The sequence below is a fragment of the Mugil cephalus genome, chromosome 1 (assembly GCF_022458985.1).
Source record: "Mugil cephalus isolate CIBA_MC_2020 chromosome 1, CIBA_Mcephalus_1.1, whole genome shotgun sequence".
NCBI classification, from domain to species: Eukaryota; Metazoa; Chordata; class Actinopteri; order Mugiliformes; family Mugilidae; genus Mugil; species Mugil cephalus.
Window position 1 is genome coordinate 7,028,844 of NC_061770.1, and position 20,658 is coordinate 7,049,501.

At 41.0% G+C, this 20,658-nt stretch overlaps 1 protein-coding gene across 2 annotated transcripts; it reads right to left on the minus strand.

The window, feature by feature from the left end:
• Positions 1-214: 214 nt before the first annotated feature.
• Positions 215-20,466, minus strand: c1qtnf12 (C1q and TNF related 12). Of its 2 annotated transcripts, XM_047569003.1 has the most exons (8): positions 17,417-20,466; positions 7,416-7,520; positions 7,211-7,322; positions 6,899-7,083; positions 5,612-5,720; positions 4,794-4,887; positions 2,357-2,435; positions 215-2,271 (listed from the first exon to the last, which is right to left on the minus strand). In XM_047569003.1, the coding sequence occupies exons 1-8, from the start codon at positions 17,597-17,599 to the stop codon at positions 2,173-2,175; spliced, it is 966 nt and encodes a 321-aa protein (XP_047424959.1). In that variant the 5' UTR covers positions 17,600-20,466; the 3' UTR covers positions 215-2,172. The 2 variants fall into 2 exon arrangements, with proteins under 2 accessions (XP_047424959.1, XP_047424965.1); XM_047569009.1 differs by lacking the exon at positions 7,416-7,520.
• Positions 20,467-20,658: the final 192 nt, after the last annotated feature.

Genomic DNA, 20,658 nt, shown 5'->3' on the forward strand with positions numbered 1-20,658 from the left:
GATTGGATATAGTTGTATGGACACATGGTCCAATATGCTCTAGCAATATTTTATAGGTAAGGAAGCGCAGTCATATTTACTTGGCAGCCTGCCAAGCAAAAGTATTTGAGGTATTTGGGGCATTCTACAATTCAAATGAAGTCACATGGTTATGAAAAGCCTGATGCTTTCAAGGATAAGGAGGAGATGAAGAAAGAAAAGAAATGCTGGATTATTACATGCAAAGACCAAATAGAGACATGTTTATTTTCAAATTACAGCATACAGTAATAAAATATAGGAAAGATATAATTTTTATCTGTGCTGATTCACAGATGTTGCCATAAACTGTGGTTACATCTCAAACACCAATGCTTTCCAGTGACATCTGTTGTTTCATAAATTGCCAACATTAACTAAAGAAGACACAGAAGAGCAAAAAGCCTTTCAATACAAAAAAAATAAAAATAAAAAAATGAGGATTTGTCTGAACCTAATAAAAGTGATGGAGTCACATTGTTGGATAGACATGCTCAAGATTACAATGTAATGACACAGGACCATTGATGTCTAGTGTTTTAGATATTTTTTAGGCAAAGAAGCAGAGGCCAGAGATATGCCTTCTCTTCAAACAAGATAACAGGAAGGGTTCTCATTTACTGTAAGATAATAGGATAAGATAATCCTTTCATTTTGCCAAATATAGAGAGATGAATGTTAAGTAAATATATTGTAATTGTTGTAATTTAGTCATTTTATGTTGCTATGTCCAGCCATATGGTCTCATCCTTTTGTTATGGCTTTGCATTATTTTCTTTAAGCTAGTCAGTCATTATTTTGGTAAACTGATAATGGCCTTTAGGCAACAAAAGTTGCCTAGCAACAGTGTTCTCAGGACGAGAGCCCTTCCACATATGGTGTTTCACTCATCGTCCATTATTTTGTAATAAGACAGTTGGTCACGTGCAGATGTTCTAGGGTCTAGCACAACACAAACATATTGCTAGTGTGGGGCTGGCCTGGCTGAAATAGTGACAATTCATCAATTTTTGTTTTAGTTCACTGATCCGTACATGTCATTATGGATCAAGAGTTCTACTTGAAAATACTGCCAAATCCATCTGAGTTTACTCTAAATCCGCTATGGTTACCATATAATTTGCTAATCTGACTAAAGTCATGTCACATGTTTCTTTGTGATAAACATTTGGGGAATTCTGCACTTGTGTCAACTGTATCGGATACTCCCATTCAGCCAATAGTGTCACCTCAAAGGTAAGATGATTTTTAGCTTGGTACTTGGCCACTTTGTGTCACCAACAGTTTCTTCTCCTATTGTCGCTACAATCTGCTGAATTTCATTAACATTCATGGTCTCACGTTGACAGATTGCTGCTTGTATCTTCCTGTGTGTAGATACACCCCTTTAGCACTGACGTTACCACTAGAATGTCAAGCATTTTGTGTATGAATTAGCATTTGCTAATTAGCTTTAAAAGGCAAAGTACAGCTGAGGTATTTAGTCACTAACCAGAGTATTGGACAAATTAAAATTCTAAGACTTTAAATATAAGGGTTTGCAAGGGATATAACACTTTATTTGAGGGCCACAGATAATAATATGTTACAAACTGTGTATTTACGTAAATGGGACATTCTGCCTGTATTTCAACTGTCCAGTGTACTCACAGAGTCTATGTACCATAAATGTGAATTTTAATCCATAAAATAATAGTTCAAGAGAGTGTACACAATCGATATAGTCAGACAAAAACAATGACATGTCAATATACATTAAACACACCAATGTACTATTTCATGTTCCCTAGAACTTTAAAAAACAATTGCTTGGATTACTGCAAAGGTCTTCAACAACCATGAAAAATATACTGTAACAAACATATTCTTTGTTTTGTTTTCAGGTTATTTTATTGGTGAAGCAACATGCATCCAAGTTCCTGGGGGAAGTGGCAGTGCACTGTGAAAAACAAACTCAGTCCTTGAGTTCTTCACGCTGTCCTTTCACCATCTGACTAGGAGTCAGGTCAGTGTCAGTCTTACTTCCTTTACCTACTTCAAACCTCTCCTGTGGTTCGGTCCTGTGTGACAGTGCTCAGAAGCAGTCCCTTGAAAGACGCAAAATGAAAATGGCAGCAGTGGACGGCTCGGAGGACACCCTGCTCAGGTGTGAGGCTATACGCCAAGCAGCATGCCCATGAAATCTGAGCCATTCTGTATTGTTATGGAAGCGCCAGCTGCGTTGTCCACAAATATGGAGGTGTACTGCCCAGCCTGCAGAGAAAAACACAACTTTAATGTTTGAAGACTGCACAGATGTTTTATGTTCTATATGTGAGTCTCTTATCATGGTGCTCACCTGTAGCTCCAGCAGACCTTGAACACTGACGGTGAATATCTTGCTGTTACTTTCTAATCCAACAATCATCTCAAGTGAACTGCAACCATATTAAAAAATAACATAACATTGTCAGTATTGCATTCTTCTAGAGTTTGGAAGGTCAATCAAGTGTAAAAAGCCTTTTATTAAAGTGATAGACATATGGTGTGCTTCCTTGCCAAGCGTTGGTTGAAAGGATCAATGAGGATTTTTCCTTGACATGAAACTATGTATTTATTGTTTATTTCCCTATGCTACGACTTTAGCCTGCATTCAGCAACTAGCCACTGCATGTTCGGCTGACTCAGACACTGTCTGTTTTTAAATCCCATCTTAAGACACGCGTTTTTGTCCTGGCTGTTTAATTTAGCATTAGAGCAGCTTTTTACGTTGTATCTTTTCAACTAAGGTTTTATTTTTTATTATTTCTTATTCGTCCGTGTGTTTGTTTTGACAGCGTGGCTTTATAGGCTGTTGGTCAACTCTTTCAGTTTTTAGATGAGCTTTAGACATGAAACTGACTTGACTTGGCTGCTGTCAAATGGAGTTAAGTTTACAAGAAACATGAGTATGAACATTGCCCTCTGGTGGTATTCATGATTTTGTAAGTGTAAATTTGCAGTGAGGGCTGAGTCCAGCGCTGGTCAGTTAATATATTGTAATTTAGTTGCATAGAGTTTTCATTGTAACTTTATAATTTGTCTGAGGAAAATATGGATATTCTGAATGGTTTCATAATACCTTTCCATTTCCTAGATTAGGTTACCTAGTTGTTAGCTTGTTACACTATTAGCATTAGTGATTTTTAGACACCAACATTAACCAAGCATCGATGTTCTCATGATGTATGTGTTCACACTACAAGCGACAAAAGGTTGTTCAGTGTTGCCAATGTCATTGTCGTCGAGTGTCATTCAAGTGCTCGGTCACGTCAGGCAGATTGGGAGTGGGTATTGACTGTAAATATAGCAGGTTGTGCTTCTTGCCCAACAAGTAGCAACAAGTGTCAACTCATATCACCGACTTCCATTTACCAATGTATCGTAACCTGTCGCTACTAGCGTGAACATAGCATCATGACTATAATACCTGTATGGTAAACATGAGCCACCATTAGCTGCTAGCTAAGTTAGTTTTAGACACAAAGGATGAGCTAGGCATTTTTGTGTTTTAAGTGGTCATGGATTAAAATGTGAAACAGTAGGTTTTCTGAGATTTGTCATTTGAGCAAGATCCAATGTGTGAATAGAGAGTTCTGATAGGTGGATTCTGTTAACATGGACAGAGGTAGACTAGCTGTTTCCTTCTGTTTCTAGTCCATATGCTAAGCTAACTTAGCTAGCTGGTGGCTGTAGCTATTCAGCAAAAAGACATATGAGTGGTATCTTCTCATTTAACTCTTCCGAAAAGTCACAGTGTTCCTTAAACAGTTCAGTGTTCTCAGCTCAGAGCCTGCATTGACGGTTTGTAACATCCCTGCAGATATAACCACAGAGAGAGACCACTGGCTCCTGTTAAGTGGAAAATGCTACATTTTTATGGCAAATCAATCACGTTTGTCTTCACTTCGAGCTGCCGTCACAACGAGCCTCATTTCACATTCTCTGCATTTTCATGTGTGGGAGGGCGAGACTGGACGGGGTTTTGGCTCAGGAAGACCAAAAGCCAAGAACTCTTTTGGGTTACCTTTCATAATAATATTATTTATAATTGTACCACACTAGGGGGGGAGGCTGCGGAGCTCTCCTCACTCGGGGAGGGAGAAGACTTCAGGGAGCCATTCAGTTCAACTATTTTCACTGACTTTATGTAAATAGAAGTTTTGAAGTACTGGAAAGAACTCATTCTGGATTTGCACATATTTTTTTTAATTATTTGTACAGCCATTGCATCATTTACTTCATTATCTGTCTCCCACATCCCAAACAAGGGCATTTCACTGCTGTGCTGCTCTGCCTGAAGTGTCAAAGGTGACTCTATAAAGATTAGTTAGGCGACAGGGACAAGGGCTCTGAATGAGAGGACATTTCCTTTTAAAACCTGCTCTGCTTTTACACAGGAAATGCCAAACTGGTTCCATACAAAGTGTAACAGACAACACTGTTAACAGCTCATAAATTCTAGTGAAAGTTAAGGCAGTATTAAATCCCAATAAAGTATCGCTGTTAAAAGGGAGGAAAAAATAAATAAACTGTCAAGAATGTCGAGAATGCAAAGTGTGGTTATCGGGGTCAGATTAATGATCGATTTTAGGAGCCCTTATTGGTGATCGGCGGGGTCTGCTGCTCACTAGCATGCCATAACAAATGCAAACCACATGGTTACAAAGGCGCCAGATAGGTGCGTTATTTATGACTTGGATGACTTTGCAGGAGACTCATCTCCAGCATGATTAATAACCTTATAGAATACCTACGTGTATCTGTGGCAGAGTGATTCAATGCAGATCAACACCCGAACGTTATCCCTGGCCTTAAGCTGACTCTTGCTCCTCTTCACCTCGTTGTGATCTGCAAGAAGGCGTAATGTTGAGAGTCACATAAAATATAGAGGCTAACCAAAACATATATTCACCTTTTGAACTGAACTGGCTAAAATTTACAGGATACATATAAATAAAGCAATTAAAGTATTGCATTTCTGCACGTAAGGACTCAAGTTACCTTTTATACCCGCAAGGGATTTATAGGCTTCTGTTTCAGCCTCACTATTTACTGCAGCTCAAACATTTTCTGACTTCTGAGTCACATTTAAAGCATTAAACGGAAACATACAGCAGCATGTTTTATTGAGAACCAGTCACACAGTGTCTTTAGATTTAATTTATTTATTACTAGCATTTGAGCTTGCAGCAAATGTCAAAGCAACCCAACACAACCTCCTGCATTTTTAACATCGAGTCAGTTTTTAAAGGTTGCAGGGACTAATGGAGTCTGAAAAAGCAGCTAGAGTGAGCTCTTAGATGAAGAGCTTCTGTACCTCCAACTTTCCAACACGGTAGTCGACTCCCCCTTGAAATTAGACAATAGCTATTCAAGGCAGGGATGTGCTCTTTAAATAGTTAGTATAACTTCTGCTGTGTCTGCTCAAGCCACAACTAGTGTTACTGTGAGTAACCACTGGTGTTTCCAAATCATCCGGCAGTGAAAGTTTATGACACGCGTCAACACATATGTGGGCAGATTATTGGAGTGAGGATCTTTAAGGCTTTGGTATATGTGGGAAGCAATTTACCAATGTGGACATTAGCGGAGAACTGGTAGATCCCGGTGATGGGAGCTGTGAACCTCCCAGTGGACTGGTCCATTCCCGACCCTCTAAGAAAAGCTCCTTTAGCGGGCGGCTGAAAAACACATGAAAACACCTGAATTAATATGTGAACATTTCATGGTGACAATACATTGGTATCTTCTCTGAGTTCACAAAAAAATGGTACATAAACCTTAAGTTATAATGAAGCTGGCAACGTTTGTTAACACTGATTGTAAGTCAGTTAAATTACCTAAAATGTAACCAGATACCACCAGTAAACCCAGACTGAATACCAGTTTTGAATAAGAAGAAGCAGAGTGTCAAAAATGGAGGCAGACACTGTAGCACAGCTGCATTGTATCCCAAACATCTGAGTATAAAATAAGAGGAATTGTCCACAGATGTTTTAAACAGTTATAAAAACATGTCTCTTAAAGAAACTGCATTAGCCAGACCGCTAGGGAAAACCTTCATTAAATCATTAATTGATAAAATTATGCACAATCCTGCCAGCAAAAGACAAAGACAATGACAATGAAAATCTCGCTGCCTTGTGTATACATTGATGGAACTGATGGATGGAAGAAACGGACGGATCAGGTTCTACATATGACCATAAATTGCGTGTATGCTTAGCTCATAAATAAGGCCCCTCGACTCAGACCTCATTTTTATCCTGCCGCCTCCTTATGTCCCCCCTCACTGTGTGCCTCTTTATTTCTGACTCTGCAAAAACATTCAAATCTAAATTTCCAAAGCCACATAAACACGTCTTCATAACATCGTCCTGTGTTAGCATGATAAATAGTTTGCAAAGCTTAATCCTCCCTCCTCCAGCCTTGTCAGCCCGTCCTAACAGGGCATAGTTCTTCCACTACAGCATGCTGTTTCAAACAGTGTCTATTTCTGTCCTCTCCACACTTTATTCCAAGTCGGAGACAGAGTGCCTTTTGTATGCCGCCCAGAGAGTGATGTGTAGAATTGAAAAAGTAGATATTTTTGACCAAAGAGGCAGTCAGAGTCTCAGAGTGGCACCGCATGCTTTGCCAGTGCCAGTTACCAGAGAGGGGATGATCCTCTCATAATTCTCCCACATGCAACCTAAGCAACGATTACTGAACACTCACTCTTTCAAACACAGTTAAGACAGAGAAACAAAGCATGTAACCATGCAGAGGAGGATTAGCCCAAATTTCACTTTTTCAGCCACAAGCAGGGAGCGAAGCTTAACCGATTCATAAACATTTACTTGGTTTCAAACAAACGTACTGTCTGGAAGTTCTGGAGCTCCACCAGAGTCTTCTTGTCGACCACCACAGGTCCCTTGAGCTTGCAGTGGAAAGCCTCTTCTATTCGGCGGTAGGAGGTCATCCCCTCCAGGGTGAGGAGGGCTGTCGGTAGCTGGCTGGGGCTGGTCTGTCTGTCCAGTGCTGCTGCTCTCCTCTCTGTAGCCTCTGACAGAAACACAACCAGGTTATTACAGAGCAGGACCACAACTAAACTATTCTCTAAAGATGATTCACAGAAAAGTCCGAAATATTAATTAAACTTGAGGTCATTTCAAGAACAACTTGCCTTTACCTTTAATCATCTCCTTGAACTCCTGGAGAAGGACTTCCTGGGTCACTTCAGCCCCAGGAAAGCCAGGAGGTCCCTGGGGGCCAGGTGGACCTGGAGGACCAGGTGGACCTGGCTGATGGAAAACAGATACACAAAACACTGTAATGCATAAATAAATCGAAATGTGATGTAGAGATACTTTTTGAGATACACTGTCTGGGTTTACCAGGGGTCGTTTGCGTTTGCGACATTTTCCAGGAAAGTTTCCAACAGGTCTTTTGACAAAGTCCATCCATGAACCTAGTGGGTCCACCCTCTGGTGATCAGAAATCTGCAGCAGAAAAGACGGCCACGTATATTTCAACCAGTCAAATAGGGAACATCAAGAGACTTGAACCCAGGGATAGCAAACTTGACGACACCTTTAAGAGGGTAAAAGGATTTTTCTCAAAAGCCAAACAAGCCTGTAAAAAAGTTATCATTTTATATCAAGATAGTTCTGCTCATTGTCATGTTGTGCAAAAGGCTGTAAATACTGTATGAATCTTAACCCGAGTCATTATCTCTTGCAATTACACTGTGCCAGACGCCAAGAAGGGTCAAACACGGAAACATCTTTCTTTCTTTCTCTCCTGCCCGATCGACTGCAGGGTTTTTCAGACTGCCATCAGTCACCATTCTCCTCCGAAAGCTTCGCTTCATGCTTATTTTTTCTTCCCAGATAATTTGCTCAGGTGCCACGTCAGTTCTTATTTGCCCAACAGACTCGGATGAATGTAAACAAACCTTGTCAAGTGATTTTCTTTTCTCAGCACATCGAAATTTCCATGAGCACCCTAGTGAAAAATGAGTCTGCCCCTGTGTGTGTGTCGATCCCGTGGACCGCAGGCCTCAATTACTGTAGTTTATAACAACATGTCAAAGTGGCCAACACTTTCTCCCTCACCCAAAGACAAACTAGCGTTTTCTTTTATTATTTGACTTGTGTGAGTTATGCAATGATGGAAAATTTAATAAGCCAGATAACGAATGTATATAGAGCGTGTTTTATGAGATGTGATTCTGTTTTGTAATCGGACTGCACGCTCTGAAATGACTCTTTTATAATAAATTGCTGTATAGATGCCTGGGATCTTTTAGGGAGATAAGAAATCAAGGAAGGACTATGGAGGCAGTATTTTTATGCGTAGTGCTACAACTGACTTGTTTTCATTTTGGTAAAATGTGAGGCTGAATGAAGTCCAATTACAGCAAGCTCAGATCTTACCCTAACCCTTCCCCAAATGTCAAGAGCCTTCAGTTGAGATAGAAGAGGAGATAAAGACGAGCCATGGAGGTGAGCTGTCTGAAATGGAATTTGTTTAGGTTTGGCAGCAGGACACGGTTCACTTATCTGCTAAACCAACATGCCCCTTTCTTCACTGCTAAAGACGTGCCTCTTGTTTCACCGCAACAAAGTAACTCCTTGTTTGTCTTTTCAATATGCTGGAATAAAAAATCAGCTTTTTTATGTGTGGGATTTTGCAGCTCTCTCTCCCTCTCCCTCTCTCCGACTTTCTCCTCTTTCTGACAGCAGACAAAATAAACAACTTAACAGGCGCTGCGCTGGCTGCATGTCGGATTGTTCTGTGTTTTTGTTGTGATTTTGAGGCTTGGCGTCAGATAAAAGCAGCGCTGATTTGGTCAAGAATACTCTTACACTGCTCACAACTGTTTCCAAAATATCGGAGGCCTGTTGGGAGAAAAATTGCTTTTTCCTTTGCCATGTCAATTTTTCATATTTGTTAGCGCAACAGCTCTGCAAGCTTTAGTGGAAATTTTTGATAAAACGTTTTAAACTTGTTTGCTGAAATTTAGATGAGAAGACTGACAGCACTCATGTCTGTCTACAGAATATGAAGCTAAGGCAGGTTAGCGTAGATTAGCATAAAGACTGGGGGGAAACAGCTAACTCTGCAAATGAAACAAAATCTGCCTGTAAACACATCATATTGCTATTAATCATTGACTCTTTGTGAAGATGGACTAACCGCTCTATGACATCACCCACACGTTTCCTGAAAAGAGGTTCTGAAGCTCAATGAAGGTGACTGTCCGCCGCCATCTTGGCAGTGACTGACTCCAACTAGCTCCATTCTGATTCAAAAATGGGCAAATGATTTGAGCCCAGACTCGGCAACTACGTGTGACTCAAAACGGTCACGCCCATAATTACGCCTTACTTTTAAAATTTTGTGAATATGTGTAGTTTAGATAATTTATGTTTCTACTCCACTGTGAGCCAAGGTAACGAAATTTCATTTAATATATGCCCAGATGGTGTGTGTTGCTGAATGACAATAAAGTCTTTATTTAAACAGGTGAGTTCTTATAAACAATTACTTAATGGTGGCTTTTAAGATTTGAATGCTTGGATTTGCCTTAATACATTTGTGTATCTGACTTAATAAAATACAGCAAGCACACATAGAAAACTTGTGTTTGCCAAATCCCACTGTTCAGTGTAATGTAACCCTTCAAGCCCAATAAATCTTCGTCATTATGGCTAGTTTGGGAGATTTACTAAAATACAGGTAAGAGTGAGACACGATTTCAGTGAAGAACAACCCTATTACAGTGACTAAATAAACCCTGCTGTTACTGAATCCGCACTATAAATTCTCCACTGCAACTCTACCTAAGTTTTACGCAACAGACATTAAGCACAACAACGCCACACCCATTTTAATCATAGTAATACTGAGCAGCAGCTCCATGAATGTGCCACACGTCTATGAATGGCATCAGCTTTAACACCTATAATTAATGAGATACTGTCTGGTCCCGGGGCAGAGACCCTTGGGGCGAAACTTGGATTTGATGTATAAATATACAGTGGTATGTTGCTAATGAAAGTATTTTAAACGTACGCCCACAATCAACTTTGCAACCACGCAACACACTCCAGTTGTCAGGTAATGTGTTTGCATGTAAACTTGGCATTCTTTCCCCTCCGTTCAATTTGACACTAAACAAAAAATTTAAATCCGTTTTGATTAGACTGAACATGCAAAACATAACATTAATGAGTGGGCCTGCTGTTTCCACGTCTTTCTGGTCTTTATGTTGTGCTGAGCAAACCGGCTGATGTCTGTCTGTCTGTCTGTCTAAATACCGATGGTGAGCTTAATAACATCTGGACGTAAAATAGCACAACTGTTGCATTTCCATTACCACTAGAAATGTGCAAAACCTAAATATCGCAATTAAAAACTGGTAATGGAAACGTCTATATTCCAAAAAAAACTCTCCAATATTGCTAGTTTTACAGTTTTACGCATTTCCCCGGTGACACTGGGGGTCATGTGACCAGTTCATCTGAAGTCCACTTCCTCAAAATGAAGTCTAGCCTGAGGAGAATATAGGAGAATTATGGGATATTGCGAGATGAGACTTTACGAGAATTACAGCTCATCTGCAAAACACCTTTCAATAGAAACAAATTGTACTTCATCGAAATTTTGGAAATATTGCCTTTATTTTGCGAAATATTGTAATGGAAACAGCTTGTGACACTTTCTATCAACTCTGACTTAGAGTCACTAATTGTACTTGTGCTTAAGTCAGTCTCATAGGGCTTAGGTCTTTTTTTCAAGGGTACAAAACTGTGCAAGTTGGCCCACACATGTGACTTATAATTACACCTCTCCTCCATTCCCTATGTAAAAAAAATAAAACAGACAGCATGTCCTTGCCAGGAAATCATCCATACTCTGAGCTTGGTATCCTCTTTAACACACGCCATTGTAATTAAACCATTAAACCCTTGCCCTCGAGGATTTTCTGTGCTCAAGGAAGAAAGGCTACGACCAAGATAATTATTACCTCCATTTCTGAGCGAAGAAAAATAATAGCAAATCAGTGTATAAATAATTTAATCATCAGCTAGGGCATGCTCAACTCTTTCCATTAAATGTAAATAATACAGTTCCAGTGGTCTGTCCTCGTCCATCTGTGCTGTTAAGACTTACATGCTATATATATAGTGCCGGCTGGGATGGCTCACACAACTCTTCAACTACCATCTGATTCATTGTATGCAGGTTGGCGTTTGTCTCAAACGAGAACTTCAAAGACTCCACAAAAGCAGACATGAATACCACACTGCTTGAAGACACAGAAAAAGCTGTCAGAGGTGTTCAGTCTCTCACTGGCTGTTATTGACCGCAGCGTAAAGTAAACTATGGATTCTCTGGCATAGCTCTGTATCAGCACGTACAAGCCCTGAACAAAGTGGGGAGGGAGTGGATCCAGGTATCAGTCTGAGAGCTGCTGAAGAACACCGGAGCTCTGGCTTTGATCACCGCTGATGTGTGAGTGCCTCAAAGTGGCCTCGTCTGTCAGCAGGTGTGAGCGTACGCCGTCGCAGCACGGACCGCGAGAATGTGTCAGGTATTTTGTCTCAAGGTGAGAAATGTTAAATCTTCTAGACAGTGTTTATCCTTGCTGATAGGGCTCTAAATCCCAGCACATTACCACGGCTCAGATCATAATAATGGGATGCATTGTGTCTACGAGCGGAAAAAAAAAAATCAGACCCTTCAGTAAAGTAAAAATACCAGAGTGAGCTTATTTGCTTCCTTGCAGAGACATTGATAAGATTGATAACAAACTCTCTTGCCTGAAGCTACAACCAGCAGCTAGTTATATTATCTTATCTCATCTCATTTTATCATATTTTATCTTAGTTTAGCTTAGCATAGGTTAGCTTAGCAGACTAAAAGGTTGGAAGCAGGGGAAACAACAAGCCTAATTAAAAAAAAAAAAAAAAAAAATGGAAACAAGGTCTCAAATTAACATGTCATATTGTTTTTGGTTTATTCTATACAAAAACACTGCAGTTTTACGGAAGCCTGATGAATATTTCTTTGCAGGCAACTTCTGAGTCATTTGAGTTGAAGGAACTAGTATCATTACACAAGTTACCTCCATCACAGCCTTCAGGAGGCTGTACACTCCAGCTCAGTCTCTATGCTAAGCTAAGTTAACTGGCAGTCATCTTATACTTACATTATAAAGAGGAAAAAGATTTCTTGAAGAGAGCAAATAAGAAAATATTTCCAAAATGTCTAATGTATTATATGAAAAACAAGTATTGACAAGGGTGCAACACAGCAGAAGCATCACTTCGCTACTGCAGGTAGTTTCTTTAAACTATTTTGTTATGTAGTTCCCAACCTAGGTGAATTAGAGTGTAGAAATATATACTGTTGCCCATGAAGTTGGAATAAAATTTAATAGGAATACAAAGAGGAATTTGTCTGAAAACAAAGGTATTTAAGCTTTAAGGGCAACAGTGTATGAGAAATTGCCAGATTATGATATGGGGGACGACGAAGCGTGAAATACAGTGACACAAATGTGCACTGAAGGTTCTTATGTACTCGTATTTTGAATGTATACATCTTAGAGATAAAATGTGGTTTAAATGACATTTTTTGTAACACCAGTCAAAAATGTGTCCTATTTAATTTCTTTTCTGGTCATTGGTTTTTCTTGGCTTGTGCTGTTGTAGCATTTGAATTTCCCCAATGGGGATCGATAAAGTATTCTTAAATGCTGGGTTGTAGTTGGTCCTGTTCTCCTGCAGATCCTACCAGGTATCCACGGCTTACAATAACAGTGAAGAGAGATTGTTTTATTAATCAGCAACATAGTGAGTTTAAAGCTTTTGGATCAATTAGTGGATCGGCTGTAATCATTGCTGATCATTCACAGAAGCCTGTAAGATTTTATGACCCAGAAAAGAATGACTCTGGTCTGCATGAATAACTCTTCTACGTGCGCTGCTGTAAATGTGTTTGTCATGCAGTTTGGGGAAAATTAGGTTGAATTTATTTGAAGCCATAAAATGGGAAATATTTCCCTGGGGCAACATGCCACCAAAAACACAAACACAACTGTTAAAACATGTCTCTGGGGCCGCAACCAGATACTGAAACACTACTCCTCTGCAGGCAGCTCCTGAATATTTCCATGTGTACAGTGGAACTTATCTTCTTTTCTAAGATTTTATCTGTTTTGCTACCTTTACGTACGCACTGGGCGACATGAAACTTTTGGCCGCTGATAAAAATGTTGCAGATGCAGGTTTAAGGTTGGGCAGGATGATGGGGAGTGTTCTATAATCCTTTGTTTTTACATCCCTATACTGCTCCCTGTGCAGTCATCCATGCATGGGTGGAAGGGCCTAATGCTGGGCCAGTGCCGCCCCTGGAGAAGCAGGGATCCCCGGGCTGTGTGGGGTGAGGGGATCCTGCTAACCTGCGTGCATCCCAGTCGTCATGCATCCACCCACATGTTCCCCTCCGCTGCACTTCACAGACACAGATTGTCTTGAGGATTTATCGCTGTACAGCTAAATACAGTTAGGCATGCAATGTTGACTCTGCTCTCTGCCTACTGTATTATTACTCAATTGGGAAGCCGCCTTCCACTATGAAGACACTTGTTATTAGTTCAACAAATGTTGCGGGCGCACATATGGAGGTGTAAATTAAATATGGTTATTATATAATGATAGGGCTAAACCTGCTCTTGATTTTCAGTTACTGTTTCTAAGAGCTTCTCTGTTGTCCCAACAGACGTGTGTCTCTTTTGTTGTCAGAGAAAGTGAATAAATTTGTGTTTATGCTTTAGAAATCACCAGAGACGATCTTGGTTTCCTCGTGAAATAAAAAGGCAATCTAAGCTGAAAGAAACATTGATCGCTGTGTCACATCTGTTTTGTGTACAAATTACAGCTTTGAAATCGAAGCGAGTGCTCATTTTCTCTGTGGTAGGTAAAATGAGCTGTTGAAAAGCACCAGTGATCTCGTTCCATATCAGGTACGGGTTTAGGCCACAAGGTTTAACAGTGGGCAAAACTCTAAGGAAGTCATTAGAGCCTCCTCATTTTATACAGTTCATTTGTAGTTCTGAGCTTAATGTTACATACTGTATATCTTTTTATACATTTATGTCACTAATTTGCCCCAGACCAGCTGGGTTACAAACATATGTAGAAATATGAAAGGTGGGAATGTAAACGGCTAAGGATATTAAATGAAACTACTAGTTTAGCTTAGCATAAAGACTTTAGGGCGGAACAAGTAGCCACGTTCTGTTACTTAAGCAGGAGCAGCAAATAACGCAGAGTAGCAGCAGACAGGTAGCTTAGCTTAGCTTAGCTTAGCTTAGCTTAGCTTAAAAACATCCTAGTTCTGTCCTGCAGGTTAACCTAACATAACTGGGTAACTGGGTACTAAAAATGTATATGTACAAAATTAGCAGACAAGATAGCTTAGCATAACGATTGGAAAAATAATAAAAAGGGCTAGACTGGTTCAACACGTTTTCTCTTTGTTAGTTAACAAAGTTAACAAACTGTAATTTTTATTCAGAATAAACAGACACAACTTCAAGTTATTAATAAATGAGCTTATAGCTGCACCAAATTGGGTCAATTACAGCAGATTTTGTAACCTTATAATCTCAGGTCTTTATGCTAAACTAAGGGGAAATAAGCTAGCATCTGCATCTGTTATATGTCACATACAACAGTGCATAACCTTAGTTAGAGAAATATTAAATAATTCCCAGACAAATACTGAAAATTTTCAATACACACATCTGCGGCATCATCTTGAAATGTCATCTTAATTAACTAAATAAAAACACATGCAGGTGAATGAGCACTGGAGTTGTTTTACTTCAAACCACAGTTTACTCAAGATATTGTAAAAATTGTGGTTTGAAGAACATGAACTAGCACATGACATGAATCAAGCAAGATTAAGGGATTTCTATAAATCTGGCATCAATCTGAAGTAATTATAAATAGAACTAAATCCAAATTAAACTGTGTCGCTGAGATGGAAATACAACCCTGTGGTTTGTTTTACTTGCAAATTTAGGATAAAATGACAAAGGGCTATTATTTGTTTCTTTTTCTCACTCTTTCAGATGACTTCATTAGATAATTGTATGATGTTAAACAAGCATAACCTTTGTCTGGCACGTTGAGAGTGGAGTTCACTATCGTGGCACACAGGCCACAGGTAGAGTCGGTGGTGTACGGGGGGGCGTGGGCTCCCACAGTGGCCCCGTTTCCTGGGGAACTGGACCCCGTCTTTTATGTGAAGGTTGATCCAAAAGGTCCCACACGCTGCTGCATTAATCATCACGAGGGATGAGAGAGAGGAAACAAAAACCCTCGCCTCAGGCTAAAACCCAGCCATTACTCAACACGCCAGGCGTGATGTTTGACTTGACTCCCTCCATTACAGCCATCACAGATCCCTCGCTGCTCTCAGCAGTGACAGATCCCTCTCATCTTCGGAGTGGAGAGCAATAAGGCTTTGACACACTGCTCTAAAACTGTACGACGTGGCGGTTCACAGGGATCACGGTTGTTTGAAATGTTCATCATCTCATTAAAAAAATTCCACCCGCAGCACAACTCCACACCTCACTGTTGTGATCACTTTCAAATGGAAAATCTCCAGAGGAATGCAGCGTTGGAGCGCACGCTGCCAGCAGCCCACACGCAGGATTGGTCGGACAGAAAACGAATGCCATCATAAGAACTGTTTCCACTGGGCACAAGGGAAAAAAATGTAAATGTGCAGTGTAAATGTTTGGCTTGTTTGAGAATACAAATTGCTTGCCAAGACAGCTCCAACGGACATGTTGTTTTCTCTGAGACCTAACAGATGTGTAATAGGACAAACTCACAAACTGCCCAAGAAAAGCAAGTTTACCACTCTTCATGGTGTGTGGCATGCTTTTTTCCCTTTTTTTTCCCCCCCGATGAGCAGAAACCCAGATAGAGTGGCACCAACAAATGCGACCCTGAATAAAACCACTTCCACTGATGTCAAGCTTAAATCTCAAGTTCCATCAGAGGTGACAATGTTTGGCAAAGGCCCTATGTGGCATAACACTGCGTCTTAAGAGTGATTATGTCATTACTGTCTGATTGTGGGAGATAAGATGAAAAGAATGTTAGAGAGGGAGGAACGGGGGGCTAATCCTCGCTGAGGTGTTCCCTTTCAGGACCCTTTCTATGGGGCTTTGTGAGGGGCTTACACGACACGCTGCCCCAGTTTTCAGAGCCACACCGCCCCTATCGGATGTCCCAGACACAGCGGAGTCAGACCGGGCCTGTGAATGACAGAATCAATGGGCTGGGAACAACGTCGGCGCAGGTCTTTAAATATCTGCCCACCTAACTTTCCCAGGAGTTGCAGCGCGGCCTGTAACGCGCGCCTGCCTGGGGAAAGCAGCGGCTGTGAAGACACCCTGCTCCCAGAGGGACGAGGCGACGGAGCGGGATCCCAGTGGGGTGCAATCCTCGTGAAGCTTATAGGTTGACACAAGGTCATCACTCATAGCTGCCGCTTTTACGGGGCGGTCCAAGACAAATAAACAGCGCTAGGCCGCAACCACCTACAAAGTGTTCTTAAAGTTACAAAGGAGACCTCACTGTGTGGTTTGAAAGGCAGCGGCGGTTAGTGCCTGGTAAGACTAAAGTGAGGAGTGGTATATAGAGCGTTGAGGGCTACATGAGAATGCCAACATAATGGGTGGGCTGAAAGCAAAACAAATACCCTCACAAATATGCAACACCAGCAATAAACCAATAAATAGCAGGAGTCAAGGGCCAACTGTTGCTCCTGAAAATGGAAGTATACCACAGCAGTGCTCTTTCGCAAGAGGGCTATGTTTCTAATGAAAACAACGTGGCTCCGCAGTTACCAGTGAACACTTTTTTTTTTTTTTTTTTTCAAACAAGTCTCTAAATGTTCTATCTTAATCTGTCCTGTTTAGAAATCAATTTCCTGCTGCAGCGTCGAGGTGTTTCTGAGTATCTGGGTCCTGATTCGTTTACCATAAGCTGGAAAATTGGTGGCAGACACCCGTGGCGCGCACTAATTGATGCATTGATCGGCCTTCAGACATCCACATTCCTGGCATTCCTCCGGAAGTCATCCATTTAGAGTTTCACACATTCTGGTCCATCACACTGTCTGAGGCTTGACCTGGTGGGGCACACCTGTCCCGTCTGGGTTCCTACCTTTCCCACACCGCCTGTCCTGCAGTCCTGACAGGGACTGATCTGCAGGCTGACCTCAAACTCTAACCTGAAACTTGTAAATGCACAACGAGAATAATGCACCAACAACAAAAAAAAAAAAGTTAACTCACTGCCTTGGTGCTGCCTCCGACCTCCTCGCTGTTGGACAGGGTTGCGTTGTACGCCTCTGTGTGTTGTGGAGTGGCTTCCTTTAGCCTCTTTCTCTCCTTCTTGGCATCCACCCCATCTAGAAGAACACACTGAGTCCAAAACACAGCAGCCACCACGGCCAGAGGCCCAGCGCCGCACCACATCTTCACGCTCTTTGGGTCAGCGCAAGGACGCCTTCAGGCAGAAGCCGAGGATGCCCACGAGGCTCACAAACACGCAGTCCCAAAGGGGAGAAGGAGACCAGAATAATGCAGGCTTCAGGGACTCCCTGTCCAAGAGGCTGTCAGACCGACTGCTGCCGCCGCTGCTCCTCTCTTGATGAGCTCTCAGCCAGAACAACGTTGCGGGGGCACTGTTAAGTCTAGCCAGAAAGCCAGGAGGCTTACTCAACTATGAAATGTGTCAAGCAGAATGGTCCAAGGGAATGACAGATCGGCGCGGATCTGACAGCAAATAAACCCATTAGTGAGATTTTTCACGCTTTCTGCTCTGTTGGGGGGTGAAGTGTTGGAGGGGGTCGAGGTGGGGCGGGGTGGGTGTGCAGGGGGCAAAGGAAGAGGCAGAGAGGAGGGGCGTCCGAGAAGCTGAGGGAGGGCTGCTGGGAGCCAGAGATGGATGGCAATGTTCTCTTTTCCCCTTGCTCTCTCCTGCTGTTTCTCACACTGAGCAGTGGATCCAGACTCCGGCACAGTGGTGTCGAAAAAAAAAGCTGCTAGATCCACAGAAGTTTCAGGGCCGGCGTCGAGATCAGTCTGTTCCGCCGGGACGCCGTGCACCCACAGGGATGCAGAGGCGACAGAGCTCAGGAGGAGATGGATGAGGTCCAGTGCTGATCTTGGGCTTTTCTTCTCACCCCCCTGAAGCACAAACTCCTCACAACAACGTGAAGCTCTACAGGTAGCAGTGCGCTCCTCTGCCTCCGTCTGACACAGCTCAGCTGCTGCCTACTGTCTGTCCCAACAAGTCCAAGAGATTTAGTGCCTGGTAGGTCTCTTTTCGCCTGCTCCGCCGCACTCCCTGCCCTTCTGGTCTCAGCTGCTCTCTGACTGAGCTTACAGGAGAGCTCACTGTGGAGTTTTATCATCAGCCATTCTCCCTCCCCCTGTCCCTCACCCTCTCTCTCTCTCTCTCTCTCCCCCTTGCCTCTTTTCTATTGGCAACCTTACTAGCCTATTCAGCTCTGTTTTATCTCATAGATGAAGCTGAAGAGGTTCCTTGGCAGTCAAGTTGCGTGTGTGTGTGTGTGTGTGTGTGTGAAGTTGAGTATCTGTCATTTTGGCTCAATGCTGACCTACCCTAGAAAAGCCCTGTATTTAGACCAGAACGTGAAATAGAAACAAACTGATATACTGTTATATTTTGTTTTGTTTTTTTGTGGCCTGAAGGCATTATCTTCTGTAATTCGTTGTTTGAAAATCTGCCAAATACGCTGCCCTGCATACCTGCTTATTCTATTCACCCTTCAGTAAAATGCCTCACTTCTCTAAGTTCTCAAGCAAGAAAAAGAGTGAAAGTAATACTCATATTTCGACCGGTGTAAATTGCGGGTTTCAGTAAATACCCCGGTGACTGATGAGAATAAACTGTTGGTGTGGGTATTCCTACAATACCCTCATTTGTCTAAAAGGAATTCAGTTCTCTCATGCTTTTATTTGCTCAAATAACATGTTAGCTCATGGGTGCTACACACACACACACACACACATATATATATATTTTTTTTTTACAAATTACACTTTCAGTCTGCTGTTTGGTCTGTGTAACATTATTACATTTTAACATAGTGCCACCTAGAGGCAGCAGTCTGAAGTACTCTTACTGGTGACATCTCCGTTCCTGTATCTGCTGGCACGTCTGTCTGCAAACGTAGCAGGAAGCTGGAGCCAAGAAAGGTCAAGCTCGACGATGAAAGACAGAACACCATCGGAATCTGCTTTCAAACTAAACCAGTTGAAGTAAATGAAGAAAAATCTTCTCGTCACACCAGATTGTGCTTGTTTTTCTGTTATTTAATAAATACGTTTCAGCAAATTCAAGCATTTAACTTTCATCTACAGCTTCAAATGCATATTTTTAACTATTTTTATCTGTTATCTGAACTTTTATCTACCACTATCCTCTATTTTTAGCTGTTTTAACTATTTATACATTACTTGTAACTATTTGAACTGTTTTTCATTTATATAAAAGCTTCAGTATCCAAGCTTTTTATACTTTTTCACAATTATTTCATTACTTTCAGTTTATCCATGAGTTGTTAAGTATTTCAGACAGACTATATCAATTAATTATAGTTATTTATGCTTAGTTGTATTACTTCTATGATTACATTCAAATCATGTCATTGGTAATTTTAAGGCTACAGTTAGGTCAAGAGCTAAAAATAGATATTAACTATTTGATCTACATTATTTTTGGCTAATCTATATCCATTACTCTTAGCTATTTTCACAATGTGTAGATCCCTCTCTATTTATGGACTACTTAGTAGTATTATACTGTAGTATTTATGTATTTATTACACATGTAAAATTAACCTTAGCTATCAATGTCTTTTCTCACCTACAGCTATGTAGTTATTACAGCCATTCATTACTAGTAATTATTACTTATTACTATATGCTTATAAACCATCATTACCTTTAACTAATAGTTATTTAGCCTGGTAACACAATTGTTTTTACTTTATCTATTTTGCTTTTAGTTATATTAAGAATGAATCCATTATCTATATCTGTTCACCCATTACTTTAAGATATTTTGGATATTTCTCAGTTGATTGTATCGACATTACCTGTTTGACCACACACACAAAAAAATTAGCAATCAATATCCATGACTGTGAACTATGTACATAATTCATGAAATTCATAAATTCTCTATAACCTTGGTGCCATCTACGGATTATTTATTTATTTATTTTTTTAAATTTCCAAGCTGCTTCTTTCTCCTTGCTTGCTAGATGCACTTCCTTTACAACACTTTTGTTCAACTGCTCCTTATTATCTGGTTTATTTTAACAATAAAGGCTTTTTTTTTTTTTTTTTTTTTTTTTTCAAATTACTTGAGCCACATCACATTCATAGAAGTTCAGTCGAAGTCCTGAAGTCAGTGTTTTACGCTGAAAGTGCTGAGCGGAAGTGGTGCGTGTGGAGTCTCTGTTAATGAACAGTCACTGTTTGCGGTTAGCCACCAGCCACCA